Genomic DNA, 22,272 nt, shown 5'->3' on the forward strand with positions numbered 1-22,272 from the left:
GGTACCAGCTGAAGCTGTTTGCTCGGATGTGTCTGGACCGGCAGTACCTGGCCATAGACGAGATATCCAAGCAGCTGGACGTGGAGCTCATCTTCCTCTGCATGATGGACGAGACGCTGCCCTTTGACCTCCGGGCTTCTTTCTGCCGCCTCATGCTGCACGCACACGTCGACCGAGACCCTCAGGAACTCGTGACGCCGGTGAAGTTCGCCCGACTCTGGACCGAGATCCCGACCTCCATCACCATCAAGGAGTCAGTAGATCTTGACGTTTAAATCCGGATGATCTTATAAACTCAGTTGTTGATCTTCAGTCTCTGGTTTCAGTTATGATTCCAACCTGGACGACAGCAGAGACAACAAGAAGAACCGTTTTGCGAACACCATGGTGTTCATGGAGGAGTACCTGAACAACGTCCTGAACGATGAGCTTCCGTTCCACAACGAGGAAAAAAACAAACTCACCTACGAGGTTTTTCTCTCCTCTTCCCGTTGCTTGGGCGATCAGAGTCCACCCGGCCGCTGTCTCTCTTATCCGGTCTGTCCTCCCTCTTCATGCAGGTGGTGAGTTTAGCCAGACATTTGATCTACTTTGGTTTCTACAGTTTCTTTGAGCTGCTCAGACTCACCAGGACTCTGCTGGGCATCATTGACTGCAAACCCAACCCGACACACACCGGCATCCCGTTTCAGGAGGAAAGCTCAGGTACCACCCTCTGGTTCTGATGGACCCGTTGGGGACAGATGGACCCTGTTGGAGACAGATGGACCCTGTTGGGGACAGATGGACCCGTTAGAGACAGATGGACCCTGTTGGGACAGATGGACCCTGTTAGAGACAGATGGACTTTGTTAGGGACAGATGGACCCGTTAGAGACAGATGGACCTGTTGGAGACAGATGGACCCTGTTGGGGACAGATGGACCCTGTTGGGGACAGATGGACCCGTTAGAGACAGATGGACCCTGTTTGGGGACAGATGGACCCCGTTAGAGACAGATGGACCTGTTGGAGACAGATGGACCCTGTTTGGGGACAGATGGACCCGTTAGAGACAGATGGACCCTGTTGGACAGATGGACCCCGTTAGGCACAGATGGACCCGTTAGAGACAGATGGACCCTGTTGGGGACAGATGGACCCTGTTGGGGACAGATGGACCCTGTTAGGCACAGATGGACCCGTTAGAGACAGATGGACCCTGTTGGGGACAGATGGACCCTGTTGGGGACAGATGGACCCGTTAGAGACAGATGGACCCTGTTAGGCACGATGGACCCGTTAGAGACAGATGGACCCTGTTGGGGACAGATGGACCCTGTTGGAGACAGATGGACCCTGTTGGGGACAGATGGACCCGTTAGAGACAGATGGACCCTGTTGGGGACAGATGGACCCGTTAGAGACAGATGGACCCTGTTGGGGACAGATGGACCCGTTAGAGACAGATGGACCCTGTTGGGGACAGATGGACCCGTTAGAGACAGATGGACCCTGTTGGGGACAGATGGACCCGTTAGAGACAGATGGACCCTGTTGGGACAGATGGACCCTGTTGGGGACAGATGGACCCGTTAGAGACAGATGGACCCTGTTGGGGACAGATGGACCCGTTAGAGACAGATGGACCCGTTGGAGACAGATGGACCCTGTTGGGGACAGATGGACCCGTTAGAGACAGATGGACCCTGTTGGGGACAGATGGACCCCGTTAGGCACAGATGGACCCGTTAGAGACAGATGGACCCTGTTGGGGACAGATGGACCCTGTTGGGGACAGATGGACCCTGTTAGGCACAGATGGACCCGTTAGAGACAGATGGACCCTGTTGGGGACAGATGGACCCTGTTGGAGACAGATGGACCCTGTTGGGGACAGATGGACCCGTTAGAGACAGATGGACCCTGTTGGGGACAGATGGACCCGTTAGAGACAGATGGACCCTGTTGGGGACAGATGGACCCGTTAGAGACAGATGGACCCTGTTGGGGACAGATGGACCCGTTAGAGACAGATGGACCCTGTTGGGGACAGATGGACCCGTTAGAGACAGATGGACCCTGTTGGGGACAGATGGACCCCGTTAGGCACAGATGGACCCGTTAGAGACAGATGGACCCGTTAGAGACAGATGGACCCTGTTGGGGACAGATGGACCCTGTTGGGGACAGATGGACCCTGTTAGGCACAGATGGACCCGTTAGAGACAGATGGACCCTGTTGGGGACAGATGGACCCTGTTGGAGACAGATGGACCCTGTTGGGGACAGATGGACCCGTTAGAGACAGATGGACCCTGTTGGGGACAGATGGACCCGTTAGAGACAGATGGACCCTGTTGGGGACAGATGGACCCTGTTAGGCACAGATGGACCCGTTAGAGACAGATGGACCCGTTAGAGACAGATGGACCCTGTTGGGGACAGATGGACCCTGTTGGAGACAGATGGACCCTGTTGGGGACAGATGGACCCGTTAGAGACAGATGGACCCTGTTGGGGACAGATGGACCCGTTAGAGACAGATGGACCCTGTTGGGGACAGATGGACCCGTTAGAGACAGATGGACCCTGTTGGGGACAGATGGACCCTGTTGGGGACAGATGGACCCTGTTAGAGACAGATGGACCCCGTTGGGGACAGATGGACCCTGTTGGGGACAGATGGACCCTGTTGGAGACAGATGGACCCTGTTGGAGACAGATGGACCCTGTTAGGCACAGATGGACCCGTTAGAGACAGATGGACCCTGTTGGGGACAGATGGACCCGTTAGAGACAGATGGACCCTGTTGGGGACAGATGGACCCCGTTAGGCACAGATGGACCCGTTAGAGACAGATGGACCCTGTTGGGGACAGATGGACCCTGTTAGAGACAGATGGACCCGTTAGAGACAGATGGACCCCGTTGGGACATCTGTCGACCTCTGCTAAAGGAAATATTGCTGTCGGTTCCTCAGCAGTATTTAGAGCTGGTTGTGGTTTGTTTCCTCAGGGAGAAACGTGAGGCGCACCATCCATGGGATGGGCCAGATGATGTCCACCATGGTCCTCAACCGGAGGCAGTCCACGTTCAGCGGCGCCGGGCCGAGGGGGGCCGGGTTCGTGCTGGAAGGACAGAGAGGCAGCAAGGATTCCATCGACAATCTGGATCTAACGGTGATGGACACCAAGCTGAAGATCCTGGAGATTTTACAGGTCAGGAAATGATTTATTTAAATGATTCATTCACTTCAGTTCACTAATGATGAGAGCACTTACAATCTGCACCAACACAGTGAAAATTAGTCAGTGTAGTAATTATATATACAAGTCATGTGTCTAGTTACAATTTTATTTAGTTTTTTTTACATACAAAAGTCTCAAGCTGGAACCTTTGCATTTGTGTGTTTCTGGTAAGCCGGTAAATCTGACGCACACGCTACATCCGCTAACATGGCGATAGCAGCGACTCCTCTGGGCGAAACGATCTGCTGCTGGAAAACACTTGCTGTGTGGTGACAGGAGTTAGCCTGTTAGCAAAGCTTTGTTAGCCTAAAATAGCATCTCAATGCTAAACATGTAGCAGCTAATGCTAATGTCACATTTCTCCATTTCTAAAGAATCTCCATGAACCATCAGAGAAACTCTGGAAAGATGAATTTTCCTCCAATTTCATTATTGAAGATCCTGAAAATGAAACTATAAATAAATTTCAGTAAAAAACAAAGTTCAGACGTCGTTTATTCAACAATTTAGCAGCAAAAAGTGGTTTGATTTGAAAATTTTGCCTAATTTATTGATATATAGTTTTAGATTAAATTATATTAATTAATTACAGAACCTGACATTTTAGGTCCACCACCAGTCATATTATTCATAATATTAATATTATGCATAATATTCATATTATCCATAATATTAATATTATCCATAATATTCATATTATCCATAATATTAATATTATCCATAATATTAATATTATCCATAATATTAATATTATCCATAATATTCATATTATCCATAATATTCATATTATCCATAATATTAACATTGTTCATATTGTTCACATTAGTAACTGTAACTCCAAACATGGTCTCCCTCAGTTCATCCTGAACGTGCGGCTGGACTACCGTCTGTTCCCTGCTGTCCGTCTTCAAGAAGGAGTTCCTGGACGTTTATCCCATGGCTGAAGCTGACGCCACCACCAACGTGGAACAAGCAGGTGAGTTTGAAAGACTTTGTTCAATGTTGGAGACGTTTGACGGCTTCTCCTCCTTCAGCCACCGTCAACCTGCAGCAGATCGGCGACCAGGCGGAGGCCATGTTTGGAGTCGGGTAGGTGTGGTCGGCCATGTTGGTTGCTGCTTCTGATGCGGCTGGCTGAGGAGTTGCGTCTTACAGGAAGATGAACAGCGTCCTGGAAGTGGACGACGAAGGAGGCCGGATGTTCCTGCGGGTCCTGATCCATCTGACGATGCACAACTACGCCCCTCTGGTGTCCGGAGCGCTGCAGCTGCTCTTCAGGCACTTCAGCCAGAGGCAGGAAGTGCTGGACACCTTCAAACAGGTGAGAGCAGGAAAACACACCGCTGATTAAATCTGGATTAAATCTGGACTAAATCTGGACTAAATCTGGATTAAATCTGGACTAAATCTGGATTAAATCTGGATTAAATCTGGACTAAATCTGGATTAAATCTGGACTCTGAGGTGGAAAGAGAATAAAAATGAGAACATTTTTACCTCAAATTGCTTTTAATTAAAAGAGAACAAAGAATAAATTTTATTTTTATTTTATTCATCAGATATGATTTTAAGTGTAAAATATTTTACCCAAGTTTTTTAAGCAACTTAAAAATATATAAACTACAGACACACAAGTTGTTTATTATTATTATCAGCTGAAAGAAAATCATAAAATGTAAAAAAGCAAATTTTGAGTAATTTTGGTTCATTTAATTGTTTGAACCAAGCAGAAAATACTTTTTTCACTTTTCAGCTTTTCTAAACTTAAATACTGTCAGATTTAAATAAATCTGACAGTTGGGGACAGAACTGTCCCCAACTTTTTACAAGTTTTTACAAACTTGTAAAAAGTTTTTTTTGTTTATTTTGTTTTTAAGTTTATTTCATAAAAACTCATTTCCATCCAAGAAATAAAAAGTAAAGGCCCAGCAGGAAATCGTAATTTAGAGTCGCAGATATAAAATCATGATTATGATTCACTGGATCAAACCTCTTTAGAGAAACAAGGTGACTTTATGTCTCTTATTCTCATACTGTCAGTCCTGACTTCCTGTTTCCTGTTGACCCGTTGAGTCTGTTCGGGTTGCAGGTGCAGCTGCTGATTTCCACGCTGGACGTGGAAAACTACAAGCTGATCAAAGCCGACCTGGATCGGCTCCGCACGCTGGTGGAGAAGTCGGAGCTGTGGGTGGAGAAGAAGAGCTCAGGTGGAGGAGACGGGAAGAAAGACAAGAAGGACAAGAAGGAGAAGGTGGAGGTGAGAAACGACGCATTTCCATTTTCTCCACATCACAAGGGAACATTTCCTTCATTTCAAATCTGGTTCATGTTGAACTGCAGGGCGACGAAATAATGTGAGCCTCGGCTTCCTGCTTCTCTGACATGTCAAAGGAAATAAAAACGACAGTATCATCAGCGTACAGCTTGAATAAAACATTTCATATCCGTCCATCGCAGAGCCGCCGCCTCCTTCCTGCTCTTTGAAATAAAACTCAATTTTCTGATATTTCATCTAAAAATCAAAGTTTCAATGTTACAGAAACACAAAAACAAGAAGATGTTAAAACGGGATAAAATATGGAATTATTTGCATCTTTTCATGTGAAAAATCAGAACTTTTACTTTGTTTTGATGAAAAGTGAAGCACAGACATTATGATATTATGGGATATTCCCAGAGGAATGTGGTAAAAAGTCCTGCTGATGGCGAAACTTTGATGATGATGAAGAATATTATTTGTAACATTTCATGTTGGAATAAAAAATATGAATCCATGCTCTCCTAATATTATGACTTTATTACAGTTTTGTTTTTAGCCCAACTTTAATGTCTCGATATTTTAATTATTTATTCTTGTATTTTTATGACTTTATTATGTGTTTTATAACTATTCTAGTTTTTTAAAAACTGTAGTCTTGTGTTTTTTTAAACCTATTTAATATTTTTATGATTTTTTTGGACGTATTACAACTTTATTGCATATTTCTATGAGTTTATTCCCATATTATGACTTCACTGGTTATTTTGTTACTGTTATGACTTTGTCCTCATATTCTTACATTAGTTTGCATTCTGTCTTTATTCTTGTATTTTACAACTTCATTTTTCATAATGAATATTTTTAGACCAATTCTCTGACCAATCAGGTCAGCCTGAGGGTTTCAGGCATTTCTGTGATTTGATGCTGAAATAATTGAAATGTTTCCCTGATGCCGCCGCGATCACAACCTGCTGTACCCTCTGCATCCTGCAGGGGGCGTCAGAGGACCCATCGCCAAAGAAAGAGAAGCAGCAGACAGGAAACGAGAACTACCAGAACGTCAAAGAGGTGAGAACGTTCTCTTCTGTCAGCCGATCAGACGCGATTCTTCAGGTGATCATTTCCATTGATCACCGGATCAATATGTAATCAATATATAAAATAGAAATGTTGAAATTACATCAAGAATGAATCCGACCTTAATCTGAAGATCAATGGTTTTGAATAATAAAACAGAAAATTATTTTTGAGGAAATAAAGTTTGAGCTGAAATTAAAACTTTAGATAATCCATGTTTTATGATTTAGGATTATTGATCGAAGAATAAATGAGGATTCTATTTTATGGATAATTTCTTTCTGCTTTCTGATGGTTTCATGTTTGTTTGCAGCAGCAGCTCATTTCTTCTGTCCTCCTCAGATTCTGGAGCGGCTCAATAAAATGTGCAGCTCTGGAGCCTTGAAGAAGCAGCAGCGGCTGCTGAAGAACATGGGAGCTCATAAAGTCATGCTGGACCTGCTGCAGGTTTCCTACGACAAGGTGCGGCGGCCCGGACCGCCACAATAAAAGCACTGAGGCGTGGTTCACTTCCTGTCTACAAATCCGACCTTTTCTTCCCGTCTGTGCAGAACGACGTGAAAATGCAGGAGATCATCAGATTCACTCACATGTTTCTGCAGAAGTTCTGCCTGGGAACCAGGAGAACCAGGCGCTGCTGCACAAGAACCTCAGCCTGTTCCTGAACCCCGGGGTGCGCAGACACGCCTTCCAGAACCTTATCGAGCTGCTGGTTCTGGTTCTGTTTCTAGTTCTGGTTCTGACCCATGGGTTGTGAAGGTTTGTGTGCTGCCGGTCTAAAGGTCAACAGAGGTCACCATTGATGCCTTCAGAGCAACAGCAGCACAAACGCAGCAGAGGGTTGACCTCTGATGACCTCTAGAAATGTTTTATTAATGTCTTTAAAATGATAAAAAGTCTTTTTGCTCAAATTCAACATCAATTCTGTTAAATTCGAGATGGGCTGGTTGACCTTTAACCTTTCATTGGGAGCATAAACAGCTTTTTGCTGCTCAGACGCCTGATTGGGTTCAGTTGGGTTTGAGGATATGTGACCTCTAGCTGTTGACCTCCAGTTGTTGACCTCCAGCTGTTGACCTCCAGTTGTTGACCTCCAGCTGTTGACCTCCAGCTGTTGACCTCCAGCTGTTGACCTCTAGTTGTTGACCTCTAGCTGTTGACCTCTAGCTGTTGACCTCTAGCTGTTGACCTCTAGCTGTTGACCTCCAGCTGTTGACCTCTAGCTGTTGACCTCTAGCTGTTGACCTCCAGCTGTTGACCTCCAGCTGTTGACCTCTAGTTGTTGACCTCTAGCTGTTGACCTCTAGCTGTTGACCTCCAGTTGTTGACCTCCAGCTGTTGACCTCTAGCTGTTGACCTCTAGTTGTTGACCTCTAGCTGTTGACCTCCAGCTGTTGACCTCTAGCTGTTGACCTCCAGTTGTTGACCTCCAGCTGTTGACCTCCAGTTGTTGACCTCCAGCTGTTGACCTCTAGCTGTTGACCTCCAGCTGTTGACCTCCAGCTGTTGACCTCCAGTTGTTGACCTCCAGCTGTTGACCTCCAGTTGTTGACCTCCAGCTGTTGACCTCTAGCTGTTGACCTCCAGCTGTTGACCTCCAGCTGTTGACCTCCAGTTGTTGACCTCCAGCTGTTGACCTCCAGTTGTTGACCTCCAGCTGTTGACCTCTAGCTGTTGACCTCTAGCTGTTGACCTCTAGCTGTTGACCTCTAGCTGTTGACCTCCAGTTGTTGACCTCTAGCTGTTGACCTCCAGCTGTTGACCTCCAGCTGTTGACCTCCAGTTGTTGACCTCCAGCTGTTGACCTCCAGTTGTTGACCTCTAGCTGTTGACCTCTAGCTGTTGACCTCTAGCTGTTGACCTCTAGCTGTTGACCTTCAGTTGTTGACCTCCAGCTGTTGACCTCTAGCTGTTGACCTCTAGCTGTTGACCTCCAGCTGTTGACCTCCAGCTGTTGACCTCTAGTTGTTGACCTCTAGCTGTTGACCTCTAGCTGTTGACCTCCAGTTGTTGACCTCCAGCTGTTGACCTCTAGCTGTTGACCTCTAGCTGTTGACCTCCAGTTGTTGACCTCCAGCTGTTGACCTCCAGTTGTTGACCTCCAGCTGTTGACCTCTAGCTGTTGACCTCCAGCTGTTGACCTCCAGCTGTTGACCTCTAGTTGTTGACCTCTAGCTGTTGACCTCTAGCTGTTGACCTCTAGCTGTTGACCTCTAGCTGTTGACCTCCAGTTGTTGACCTCCAGCTGTTGACCTCTAGCTGTTGACCTCTAGCTGTTGACCTCCAGCTGTTGACCTCCAGCTGTTGACCTCTAGTTGTTGACCTCAAGCTGTTGACCTCTAGCTGTTGAGTTCCAGTTGTTGACCTCCAGCTGTTGACCTCTAGCTGTTGACCTCTAGCTGTTGACCTCTAGCTGTTGACCTCCAGTTGTTGACCTCCAGTTGTTGACCTCCAGCTGTTGACCTCCAGCTGTTGACCTCTAGCTGTTGACCTCTAGCTGTTGACCTCCAGCTGTTGACCTCCAGCTGTTGACCTCTAGCTGTTGACCTCCAGTTGTTGACCTCTAGCTGTTGACCTCTAGTTGTTGACCTCTAGCTGTTGACCTCTAGCTGTTGACCTCCAGCTGTTGACCTCCAGCTGTTGACCTCCAGCTGTTGACCTCTAGCTGTTGACCTCCAGCTGTTGACCTCTAGCTGTTGACCTCTAGCTGTTGACCTCCAGTTGTTGACCTCTAGCTGTTGACCTCTAGTTGACCTCTAGCTGTTGACCTCTGGCTGTTGACCTCCAGCTGTTGACCTCCAGCTGTTGTTTTGCTGCTGCTGCAGCTGCAGGAGGCTGAGACGGTGCAGCACATCTTCAGCAACAAACCAGCTGTGCAGCGAGATCTCGGAGAGCGTGCTGCAGCACTTCATCCACTGCCTGGCGACGCACGGACGCCACGTCCAGTACCTCAACTTCCTGCACACCATCATCAAGGCCGAGGGGAAGTACGTTAAGAAGTGCCAGGACATGATAATGACCGAGGTGAGGCTCCACCCCACAGCGCAGCGCGCCGCAGCGCCACGTGCCGCAGCGTCACGCGCCGCAGCGCTGGCCGCAGCGCCACGCGCCGTGTCCGTGTTTCCTCCTCACGCTGTCCCCGTGTCTCAGCTGACCAACGCCGGCGAGGACGTGGTCGTCTTCTACAACGACAAGGCGTCGTTCAAACGCCATGCTGGAGCTGATGGCCCAGAGCAGGGAGGGAGTCGGGAGAACAGCCCGCTCAGGTAACCACGGCAACCCGTCATCCAATCGGACGTCTACGTTCAAAATGCGGCGGTCGGGTTTGAGGTCATCGTCTGGAAGCATGAAGGGCCTGAAACTGAAACGGGTCGGTCGCCGGTCCAGCTGCAGCTTTAATTTCATCCGTTTTCTGCAGAACCAGAAACTTTCGGGTCGTTTTCAGACCCTCCTCCAGTTCTCTTCACGCGGCGCAGGAACCGCTGCTGGCTTTTCAAAATAAAGTCAATTTGGATATTTTAATGAATGTCAAACTGATGATGGTTTGATGTTCCGATATAAGCTCTAAATATTTTCATATGAATTTATCTCATGCTTTATGTTCTTTAAGAACCTTCATTGTAAAGTTTGGGCTTTTATTTTGACGAGTCCCTGTGTTACATGGAGAGGAAACACTGAAAACTGATTCATGATTATAAACATTTAGTGGATTATTATTACTATCATTATTATTTTCATTATTATTATTATCATTATTATTATAATAATAATAATTATTATCATAATAATTATCATCATTATTATTATTATCATAATTATTATTTTATTATCATTATTATCATCATTATTAATATTATTATCATCATTATTATCATATTATTTTATTATCATTATCATAATCATTGTTATTATTATCATCATTATTATTGTCATTATTATTATTATCATCATAATTATTATTTTATTATCATTATTATCATCATTATCATTATTAATATTATAATCATCGTTATTATTATTATCATTATTATTATTATCATCATTATTATTATCATTATCATTATTATTATCGTTATCATTATTAATATTATTATCATTGTTATTATTATTATCATCATTATTATTATTATTATTTTATTATCATTATTATTATTATCATTATCATAATTATTATTATTATTATCATTATTATTATCATAATAATAATAATTATTATCATAATAATTATCATCATTATCATAATTATTATTGTCATTATTATCATAATTATTATTTTATTATCATTATTAATATTATCATCGTTATTATTATCATTATTATTATTGTTATCATTATCATTATTAATATTGTTATCATCATTATTATTATTATCATATTATTTTATTATCATTATCATTATTATCATAATTATTATTTTATTATTATTATTATCATTATCATAATCATTATTATCATCATTATTATCATATTATTTTATTATTATTATCATTATTTATTATCATAATTATTATTTATTATCATTATCATAATCATTATTATCATTATTAATATTATTATCATCGTTATTATTATTATTATTATTATTATCATCCTTATTATCAATATTTTCTCAGACATGTTCAGATGAGACTTCCAGTCCAGTTGTTTTGTTGCAGATGAAGGATCCTGATAGGTTTGTGTTTCTCTCTGAGGTTGACGTGTTGTCGAGCCGTTCCTTCGGTTCCAACCGCCGACCCAGAGCTGTGAGAGCCTCCAGAACCTTCTGACCCGGTTCTGCTTCCTGAGCAGGTACCACATCTCTCTGGTGGAGCTGCTGGCCGCCTGCGCCGAGGGCAAGAACGTTTACACCGAGATCAAATGCACGTCGCTGCTGCCGCTGGAGGACGTGGTCCGGGTCGTTACGCACGAGGACTGCATCACCGAGGTGACCGGGTCGGGATCGGTCCGGGTCCGGTTCCCGGTTCTGGGTCTCACCTGTGACTGTCTGCAGGTGAAAATCGCCTACGTGAACTTTGTGAACCACTGCTACGTCGACACCGAGGTGGAGATGAAAGAAATCTACACGTCCAACCACATCTGGAAGCTGTTTGAGGATTTCACCGTGGACATGGCGCGGGTACGAAACCGGGCAGAACAGGGCAGAACCAGAAACTGGGGCAGAACCAGGGCAGTGGGGCAGAACCAGGAGGGAAACCAGGGCAGAACCAGGGCAGAACCGGGGCAGTGGGGCAGAACCAGTGCAGAACCAGGGCAGTGGGGAAGAACCCAGGAGGGAAACCAGGGCAGAACCGGGGCAGTGGGGCAGAACCAGGGCAGAACCGGGGCAGTGGGGCAGAACCAGGGCAGAACCAGGGCAGTGGGGCAGAACCAGGGCAGAACCGGGGCAGTGGGGCAGAACCAGGGCAGAACCGGGGCAGTGGGGCAGAACCAGGGCAGTGGGGCAGAACCAGGGCAGAACCAGGGCAGAACCGGGGCAGTGGGGCAGAACCAGGGCAGAACCGGGGCAGTGGGGCATGGAGTCTCCAAATGAAAACACTAAATGAACAAAGTTCCTCGTTAGAAAATGAGCTCAGAGATTTTACGATATTTTGGTCTTGAACATTTTATTTATTTTGCACCAAAAAAACATTTTCAACATTTTATGAAACTAAATTTTTTGTTTCTCATTTATTTAAAAACTAGTTTTAGTTTATTTTTGTTGGCTAAAATTATCTTGTATTTATTTATTTATCTCTTTTATATTTTCTTTAAAAGTATTGAGGGATTTTTCATAAATTTATAGATTCATTCATTTTTTATTTTAGAATAAATAAAAAATCTGATGTTTCATATTTATTTTGACCAAAACAACAATAAAAAAAGAAAATATTGTTTATGATATTCCATAATGATCAGGTTCTTGTTTGATTCTCCGGTTTTTAAATTGTTTCTTGTTCTGCAGGTTTGCAACAAGCGCGAGAAACGACTCACCGACCCGGTTCTGGAGAAATACATCATCAACGTGGTTTTTGACACCATCACCGCCTTCTTCAGCTCTCCGTTCTCTGAGAACAGCACGTCTCTGCAGGTGGGGCGACTCGGAGCGGGCCGGACTTGGCTGGACCCGGCCGGACCAGGCCGGGCCGGACCTGGCCGGTTGAGACGTTTCTTCTTCTCTCCGTCAGACTCATCACACCATCGTGGTCCAGCTGCTGCAGTCGTCCGTCAGGCTGCTGGATTGTCCCTGGCTGCTGCCGCTGCACCGCGGTCAGGTGGAGGCCTGCATCAAGACGCTGTCGCTGACAGGTAACACTAAGCCCCGCCCACCGTAGCGCTCTAAGCCCCGCCCACCTCAGACCTCACCGCTACACCAGGAGACAAACCTGCTGGGTTTGTTTTCCTGAAATCCTCGGACTCGGCAGCTTCACATTCAGACTGGAGGCCTTTAGACGTTTCAGAGAAATATTGACGTGATTCCAGAGTTCGTTCTGAAGAAATGTTCAAATTCATGAAAAATTGACACATTCCTGCATTTTTTTTCTCCTCAAAAATGATGAAAAACAATCAGGTTTTAATGTTGACTCCCACCTGCAGGTGGCAGTATTGCTTACTTCTACTCTACTGCTGACTCACCTGCTGTCCAAACCAATAAGCCTGTTTCTCCATCACAGTGAAAATATGTCTTCGCTCCAGGAGACACAAAATGTCTTTAAGGCCTAGAAACAGTTTTCTGTTTCCTTCTTGGCGTCTCCAGCTAAGAACCGCTCCATCTCCCTCCCTCTGGAGCTGGAGGCCATGATCAACAACGTGTTGTCCAGCTTGGCCACGAACACCCTGAACCGCTCCGCCTACAAGACGCCGACCCGCAGCGCCAGGCCCGTCCCCTTCGACTACAAGAACATCATTGAGAAACTGCAGGTACGCCGCCGCGCTGCTGCAGCACGCTGCAGCACGCGGCTTCTCTAATGTCTCCATCTCGCCCTCCCCGTCTCGCCCTCCCCGTCTCACCCTCCCCGTCTCGCCCTCCCCGTCTCGCCCTCCCCGTCTCACCCTCCCCGTCTCGCCCTCCCCGTCTCGCCCTCCCCGTCTCGCCTCCAGGACATCATCAACACGCTGGAGGAGCGTCTGAAGCCGCTGGTCAACGCGGAGCTGTCGGTGCTGGTGGACGTCCTGCACCAGCCGGAGCTGCTGTTCCTGGAGGGAAGCGACGCGCGGCAGCGCTGCGAGTCCGGCGGCTTCATCTCCAAGTAGGTGGGCGGGTCTGAGCGGCCGCTGCCAGAGGCATGCTGGGAAATGGTGTTCACTGCCGTGTCTGCTCTGCAGGCTGATCCAGCACACCAAGGCGCTGATGACCTCAGAGGAGAAGCTGTGCATCAAAGTGCTGAAGACGCTGCAGCATATGCTCATCAGGACCCTGGACTTTGATGACAAGGTCAGAGGTCAACCTGAGGCTCAGTCTCTGTGAATATCCACTGGTTAAAATGACACTAAATGCTCTGTGTTTGGTTCTGACCGGATGGATTCAGGGAATGCTGCTGCGTAAGGTTCTGCTGCAGAACTACCTGTTCTCCAACAGGAAGGGCAACCAGAAGAACGACCTGGCTGACCTGGGAGCCGCAGGTACGACTGGGAGCTGCTGCTAGTGGGATGCTAACGCTGCCTGTTGCTCCTTCAAAATAAAAGCCTTTTAAAAGGCCTCAGCAAGAACAAATTAGACGTTTTAACGTTGACCCATTCTGGGAGAAAAACGGGTGAAACCAAAGTTCTCCTCAGACTGAGTCACTTCAGGATGTGTTGGTGGTTCAGGTGGCGAAACAGGAGCGCGACTGGGCAGCGGTGGCGGCCATCCAGTGCCGTCTGGACCGGGAAGGAGGAACGAAGCTGTTCACCGACCTGGTGATGAGCTCCAAGAACGACAAGATCTTCCTGGAGAGCATCCAGCTGGCCATCTGTCTGCTGGAGGGAGGCAACACGGAGATCCAGGTAGCACACCTGAGTTCACCGGTCCAGACGGCCGCAGAAATCAACGAAACGGATAAAAACTCCTGTTTGTCTGCAGAACTCCTTCTACAAACTGATGATGGGCGACAACAAGTCGGAGAAGTTCTTCAAGGTTCTTGATGACCGGATGAAAGAAGCTCAGATGGACATTAAGGCGACGGTTTCTGTAAACGTTGGTGAAATGACGCACAAGGCCAACGAGAAGGAGCTGGAGGCCGGTGAGCGGGTTGAAACTACCTGTGATAGTTTGAGGTCAGAGGTCAGATCAGTGCTGGTAGAAGAGGGTTCAGTTACTGATGGATGTTGTGGAAGCGTGGTTCCACCTCACCGGCTCTCCCTGCTTCAGGAGGACTTCCTCTGATGGTCCACGGTCAAAGCATCGCCCCGGTAACAGCCGCCATGTCCACCCAGCAGGCAGAGCAGCGGGAGGCGGAGATGAGATGGGACCAGCGGTCACCATCATGAAGCCCATCCTGAGGTTCCTGCAGCTGCTGTGTGAGAACCACAACTACAACCTGCAGGTCAGTCAGCGCTAACTAGCCAACTGTGGCTAACAACCAGCGCTAACTGGCCGACTGTGGCTAACAACCAGCGCTAACTAGCCGACTGTGGCTAACAACCAGCGCTAACTAGCCAACTGTGGCTAACAACCAGCGCTAACTGGCCGACTGTGGCTAACAACCAGCGCTAACTAGCCGACTGTGGCTAACAACCAGCGCTAACTAGCCAACTGTGGCTAACAACCAGCGCTAACTGGCCGACTGTGGCTAACAACCAGCGCTAACTAGCCGACTGTGGCTAACAACCAGCGCTAACTAGCCAACTGTGGCTAACAACCAGCGCTAAACGACTGTGGCTAACAACCAGCGCTAACTAGCCAACTGTAGCTAACAACCAGCACTAACTAGCCAATTGTCGCTAACAACCAGCGCTACCTAGCCAACTGTGGCTAACAACCAGCGCTAACTGGCCAACTGTGGCTAACAACCAGCGCTAACTAGCCAGCTGTAGCTAACAACCAGCACTAACTAGCCAATTGTCGCTAACAACCAGCGCTACCTAGCCAACTGTGGCTAACAACCAGCACTAACTAGCCAACTGTGGCTAACAACCTGCGCTAAATAGCCAACTGTGGCTAACAACCAGCGCTAACTAGCCAAACTGTGGCTAACAACCAGCGCTAACTGGCCGACTGTGGCTAACAACCAGCGCTAACTAGCCGACTGTGGCTAACAACCAGCGCTAACTAGCCAACTGTGGCTAACAACCAGCGCTAACTGGCCGACTGTGGCTAACAACCAGCGCTAACTAGCCAACTGTAGCTAACAACCAGCACTAACTAGCCAATTGTCGCTAACAACCAGCGATACCTAGCCAACTGTGGCTAACAACCAGCGCTAACTGGCCAACTGTGGCTAACAACCAGCGCTAAACTAGCCAGCTGTAGCTAACAACCAGCACTAACTAGCCAATTGTCGCTAACAACCAGCGCTAACTAGCCAACTGTCGCTAACAACCAGCACTAACTAGCCAACTGTGGCTAACAACCTGCGCTAAATAGCCAACTGTGGCTAACAACCAGCGCTAACTAGCCAACTGTGGCTAACAACCTGCGCTAAATAGCCAACTGTGGCTAACAACCTGCGCTAACTAGCCAACTGTCGCTAACAACCAGCGCTAACTAGCCAACTGTCGCTAACAACCAGCACTAACTAGCCAGCTGTCGCTAACAACCAGCGCTAACTAGCCTATTCCCGGTTAGTTAACAAACCAGACCAGTTCACCAGTTAGTATCTCGTCCCAATAGTGAAGCTGACTATCATCAAGCTGCAGGAATCTGTTGCTGGTTCTTGTTAACTAATAAGAACCGGATCAACAGGTTGGTCCTGATTCCAGCCTGGGTCGGGTTCAACCTGCCGCTCAGGTCCGGTTGGTTCTCCAGCTGGTCTGGTTGGGTCACATCAAACAAGAAGTTCTGGACTGTTTCCAGTTACTGAAGGTCCAGATGATCAGCTGCCTCCCAGTCGGGCCGTCACGGCACCACCTGGTGGTTGTTAAAAGAATCGCAGGGTCAGAGACGAGCCGGATTATGTCTCGGTGATTTTTGTGTTCCCAGAACTTCCTGCGTTGCCAGAACAATAAAACCAACTACAACCTGGTGTGTGAGACGCTGCAGTTCTGGACATCATGTGTGGAAGCACCACCGGCGGACTGGGCCTGCTGGGCCTCTACATCAACGAATCAAACGTCCACCTGATCATCCAGACCCTGGAGACGCTCACAGAGTACTGCCAGGGCCCCTGCCAGGAGAACCAGGTGCTCCAACACTCGGTCGGACCCAAAGTTCAATCCTTGTGTTTTAGACAGTCGGTCCAGAAGCTAACGGTTAGCCGGCTACATGGGCTCCAACGCCTGGCCAACACATTTCAGGTTTTCTTTGGCTTCCACGGCCTTTAGGGACCGGGTCCCACACACAACAGCCTTTTCACTGGGAGCGTCCGGTCAGTCCAGGACTCCAGATCTCAGAGTCTGGCCCGGTTCTGGCCCGGTCCAGTCCAGATCCTGGACTCCAGACCCCGGAGTCCAGCAGGAAAACTGACCCCGTCGTGGATTGTGTATTTTTCAGACGTGCATCGTGACTCACGAGTCCAACGGCATCGACATCATCACGGCGCTGATCCTGAACGACATCAGCCCGCTCTGTCGGTACCGGGGTGGAGATGGTTCTGCAGCTGAAGGTACAGGGTCGGCTTGCTCTCACCAGAACGGGTCGGCGGTGACACAAATCAATATTCATCTACGTTAACATCTGATCTGATCGGTTTCAGAAACTTTTAGAAATATCCTGTTTAAAAAATATGACAATCTGTAGGTTTTAACTATAAAACACCTGAGACGTTTACATGTGCATGTACGGAGGTCTGACCCTGCCAAAACTGGCAATAAATATAGAAATAAATAAATGGCTTGGTAAAATAATTGATGTGCATCCAAACAGAAAAAGTGAAAACTTTCCAACTTATTTCGGCAGGTTTTGTCCTCCATATGGAGGAAAAGGAAACAAAGAAAAAAATATTTTCAGAAAATAATAAATGTGATCTAAACATAAAATACACAATTACTTGATAAAATGTTTAAAATAATTTATGTCATTTACTGGAGTCACATTCAGTTTGAACATATTTATTATAAAGTTGTAACTTATGTTTGGCACTAATTTACTAAAATAACTTGGACTTGCTGTAATACAGGATTTATTTCAGCTTCCTCCTTATGATGAGCTAATTAATTAATGTTTCAGTCAAACAATTAATGTTGATTAAGTTTTACTGTATTATAAAACAACAGCATTGGCTGGAAATCTTTGTTTTCTGTCACATCTTTTCATTTCTCTTGGATTTCAGTTCTGATTCTTTTCCTCTTTGGTTCTGATGGATTTTATGAGACGCTTTCAAAGTCTTGTCATTACAGCTGTTGGCCTGCAGGGGGCAGCAGCGAGCAGCTCTGATTGGCTGAACGCTGCAGATGTTTCTGTTTCTGTTGCCAGGACAACGCCTCCAAGCTGCTGCTGGCTGATGGAGAGTCGTATGACAACGAGAACGCCGAGAGGATCCTGTTCAACCTGCGACCGAGGGAGCTGGTGAGGGCGGTCCGGGTTCCGGCCCGGTTCTGGCCCGGTTCCGGCCCGGTCTGAGTTGGCCCGGCCCGGTTCTGGCCCGGTCTGGTCCGGGACGGTTCTGGCCGGTCCGGCCCGGTTCCAGCCTGGTTCTGGCCCGGTCTGGTCCGGGACGGTTCTGGCCCGGTCCGGCCCGGTTCTGGCCCGGTTCTGGCCCGGTCTGGACCGGGATGGTTCTGGCCCGGTTCTGGCCCGGTCCGGCCCGGTTCTGGCCCGGCCTCACGCTGCGTGTCTGCAGGTGGAGGTGATCAAGAAGGCGTACCAGCAGGACAGCGAGTGTGAGGAGGAGGAGCAGGTGGAGGGGCAGGAGGAGGTGGAGGTGTCGCCGCGGGAGGTGGGACACAACATCTACATCCTGGCCCAGCAGGTGACGACACGCAGCCTCCCGATTGGCTGCCGGACTCCTCTGATGCGATTCTATTGGACCAGATGTTTGTTCTGATGCTGGGTTCTGATTGGCAGCTGGCGAGACACAACAAAGTTCTGCAGAACCTCCTGAAGCCGCCCAAGAACAGCAAGGAGGGCGAGGAGGGCATCTCCTCCATGGTAACCATCCAACCGGCCATCCAACCAAGCATCCAACCAAACATCCAACCAACCAAACATCCAACCAAACATCCAACCAACCAAACAGCCAACCAAACATCCAACCAACCAAACATCCAACCAACCAAACATCCAACCGGCCATCCAACCAACCAAACAGCCAACCAAACATCCAACCAAACATCCAACCAACCAAACATCCAACCAAGCATCCAACCAAACATCCAACCAACCATCCAACCAAACATCCAACCAACCAAACATCCAACCAAGCATCCAACCAAACATCCAACCAACCAAACATCCAACCAACCAAACAGCCAACCAAACATCCAACCAAGCATCCAACCAAACATCCAACCAACCAAACATCCAACCAAGCATCCAACCAAACATCCAACCAAACATCCAACCAACCAAACATCCAACTAAACATCCAACCAAGCATCCAACCAAACATCCAACCAACCAAGCATCCAACCAAACATCCAACCAACCAAGCATCCAACCAAACATCCAACCAAGCATCCAACCAAACATCCAACCAACCAAACATCCATCCAACCAAACATCCAACCAACCAAACATCCAACCAGCCAAACATCCAACCAAACATCCAACCAACCAACCAAACATCCAACCAAGCATCCAACCAAACATCCAACCAACCAAGCATCCAACCAAACATCCAACCAAGCATCCAACCAAACATCCAACCAACCAAACATCCATCCAACCAAACATCCAACCAACCAAACATCCAACCAGCCAAACATCCAACCAAACATCCAACCAACCAACCAAACATCCAACCAAACATCCAACCAACCAAACATCCAACCAACCAAACATCCAACCAACCAAACATCCAACCAGCCAAACATCCAACCAAACATCCAACCAAACATCCAACCAACCATTCAACCAAACATCCAACCAAACATCCAACCAAGCATCCAACCAAACATCCAACCAACCAAGCATCCAACCAAACATCCAACCAACCAAACATCCAACCAAACATCCAACCAACCAAACATCCAAACAACCAAACATCCAACCAAACATCCAACCATCCAAACATCCAACCAACCAAACATCCAACCAACCAACCAAACATCCAACCAACCGAACATCCAATCAAACATCCAACCAAACATTCAACCAACCAAGCATCCAACCAAACATTCAACCAACCAGACATCCAACCAAGCATCCAACCAAACATTCAACCAACCAAACATCCAACCAAACATCCAACCATCCAAACATCCAACCAAACATCCAACCAACCGAACATCCAATCAAACATCCAACCAAACATTCAACCAACCAAGCATCCAACCAAACATTCAACCAACCAGACATCCAACCAAGCATCCAACCAAACATTCAACCAACCAAACATCCAACCAAACATCCAACCAACCAAACATCCAACCAAACATCCAACCATCCAAACATCCAACCAACCAAACATCCAACCAAACATCCAACCAACCGAACATCCAACCAAACATTCAACCAACCAAGCATCCAACCAAACATTCAACCAACCAGACATCCAACCAAGCATCCAACCAACCATCCAACTGTCCATCCAACCGTCACCCAACCAACCATCCAACCGTTCATCCAACCGTTGTCCCCTGCAGCTGACCCTACAGAGCCGTCCTCTGTCCCAGATGTTGAAATCTTCGGCTCCAGCTGAGGTTGTGGATCAGGATCCTCTGGAATACTACGACCAGCTCACGGCTCAGATCGAGGTCCGTTATCATCCCAGACTTCCTCGTCTTCATCTGAAGAACTTTGGAAAAATACTTTCACAAAATAAAACGTTTCAGGTCTTTTAATTTGAAGTTTCTCCAGCTCTTCCTGTCACTCCTGCTTCTTTTCTCCAGATTGTGCGTGAGGACCGCAGCATGGAGCAGATTGTGTTTCCTGTTCATCCCATCTGCGAGTTTCTCACCGAGGAGTCAAAGGTCAGAGTCTTCAACACCACCGAGCAGGACGAGCAGGGGTCGAAGGTCACGCACTTCTTTGAGCAGACGTCATTCCTGCACGGAGAGATGGAGTGGCAGAAGAAGCTGAGGAGTGAGAGCAGAGCGCCGGCCGGTAACATCCCGGATGTTTCCGGCTCTGAGCGCGTGTCCGCTCTGTTGCAGGCATGCCGGTTCTGTACTGGTTCTCCAGGAGGATGACTCTGTGGGGAACCATCTCCTTCAACCTGGCCGTCTTCATCAACCTCATCATCGCCTTCTTCTACCCCTACGACTCTGGCCAGGGTGTGTGGGAGGATCTGCTTCATCAGACAGGATCCAGGAACCATCAGAGCTCCGAAACTCCCTCTGATTGGTCCGTTCTCTTCCCGTGTAGGAGCGATCGACGACTCCATGCTGCTGATGCTGTTCTGGATCCTGACCGGGCTCTCCGTCCTGGGCTTGTTCTCCAAGCAGTACGGCCTGCAGCCGCTGACGCTGGCGCTGATCCTGCGCTCCATTTACCACCTGGGCATCAGAAACACGCTCATCCTGCTGGGATCGCTCAACGTGAGACGCAGCTCAGCGTGACGGGCGGCGCCAGCTGCGCTAGCTCTGAGATGCTAACAGAAACATTTGCTTTGCTAATGCTAACGAGGTAGCCCAACATGAGAGTCAGCAGAAGCTAATGCTAAATTCAGCCATGTTGATGCTATTGTTATGTAGCCGGTACCCTGAACGTTAGCAAAACGCTAAAATCAGCTTCAGTAGATCAGCAGCTTTGTGGAAAAAGTTCTGATTGGGTCCAAACAGATTTTCATAAACATGAAGGCGTCAAGATTTCAATGCAAAACTGCTTTAAAAATCCCAACTTTGCATTAATGTGTCATAATTTACAGACTAATGCAAAGTGTGTGTGTGTCTCTGTGTGTGTCTGTGTGTGTGTCTGTGTGTGTGTCTGTGTGTGTGTGTGTCTGTGTGTGTGTGTCTCTGTGTGTGTGTCTGTGTGTGTGTGTGAGTGTGTGTGTGTCTGTGTGTGTGTCTGTGTGTGTCTGTGTGTCTGTGTGTGTGTGTGTCTGTGTGTGTGTATGTGTGTTTCTGTGTGTGTGTGTGTGTGTGTGTCTGTGTGTGTGTGTCTCTGTGCATGTGTGTGTGTATGTGTGTGTGTCTGTGTGTGTGTGTCTGTGTGTGTGTGTGTTTCTGTGTGTGTGTATGTGTGTTTCTGTGTGTGTGTGTGTGTCTGTGTGTGTGTGTCTCTGTGCATGTGTGTGTGTGTGTGTGTGTGTGTGTGTCTGTGTCTCTGTGCATGTGTGTGTGTGTGTGTGTGTGTGTGTGTCCAGCTCATCAATAAGGTGGTGTTTGTCGTGAGCTTTGTGGGGAACAATGGAACCTTCATCATGGGCTACAAAGCCATGGTGATGGATGTGGAGTTCCTGTACCACCTGGCCTACGCCCTCACCTCCACCCTGGGCCTCTTCGTCCATGAGCTCTTCTACAGCATCCTGGTACGGCGGCGTTCGGTCC

General features: G+C 47.6%; 1 protein-coding gene across 1 annotated transcript in view; it reads left to right on the forward strand.

The window, feature by feature from the left end:
- The window catches only part of LOC129354427 (inositol 1,4,5-trisphosphate receptor type 3-like), a 50,072-nt gene that overhangs the window by 24,820 nt on the left and 2,980 nt on the right, over positions 1-22,272 (forward strand). Inside the window, 42 exon segments of the mRNA XM_055023899.1 lie at positions 2-253; positions 327-471; positions 561-705; positions 2,998-3,200; positions 4,088-4,119; positions 4,121-4,206; positions 4,265-4,319; positions 4,386-4,551; positions 5,320-5,487; positions 6,484-6,558; positions 6,910-7,029; positions 7,119-7,176; positions 7,179-7,240; positions 9,393-9,433; positions 9,435-9,591; positions 9,718-9,771; positions 9,773-9,812; positions 9,815-9,833; positions 11,356-11,491; positions 11,558-11,683; positions 12,509-12,634; positions 12,732-12,852; positions 13,301-13,464; positions 13,645-13,793; positions 13,870-13,978; positions 14,073-14,162; positions 14,353-14,529; positions 14,606-14,765; positions 14,894-14,980; positions 14,983-15,068; positions 16,664-16,724; positions 16,727-16,863; positions 17,174-17,260; positions 17,262-17,285; positions 18,095-18,187; positions 18,462-18,590; positions 18,686-18,769; positions 20,455-20,535; positions 20,671-20,863; positions 20,935-21,054; positions 21,146-21,318; positions 22,089-22,253. Coding sequence (XP_054879874.1) covers positions 2-253; positions 327-471; positions 561-705; positions 2,998-3,200; positions 4,088-4,119; positions 4,121-4,206; positions 4,265-4,319; positions 4,386-4,551; positions 5,320-5,487; positions 6,484-6,558; positions 6,910-7,029; positions 7,119-7,176; positions 7,179-7,240; positions 9,393-9,433; positions 9,435-9,591; positions 9,718-9,771; positions 9,773-9,812; positions 9,815-9,833; positions 11,356-11,491; positions 11,558-11,683; positions 12,509-12,634; positions 12,732-12,852; positions 13,301-13,464; positions 13,645-13,793; positions 13,870-13,978; positions 14,073-14,162; positions 14,353-14,529; positions 14,606-14,765; positions 14,894-14,980; positions 14,983-15,068; positions 16,664-16,724; positions 16,727-16,863; positions 17,174-17,260; positions 17,262-17,285; positions 18,095-18,187; positions 18,462-18,590; positions 18,686-18,769; positions 20,455-20,535; positions 20,671-20,863; positions 20,935-21,054; positions 21,146-21,318; positions 22,089-22,253 — 4,756 coding nt within the window.

The sequence above is a fragment of the Poeciliopsis prolifica genome, unplaced genomic scaffold (genome assembly GCF_027474105.1).
Source record: "Poeciliopsis prolifica strain line A6 unplaced genomic scaffold, Auburn_PproV2 SCAFFOLD110, whole genome shotgun sequence".
NCBI classification, from domain to species: domain Eukaryota; kingdom Metazoa; phylum Chordata; class Actinopteri; order Cyprinodontiformes; family Poeciliidae; genus Poeciliopsis; species Poeciliopsis prolifica.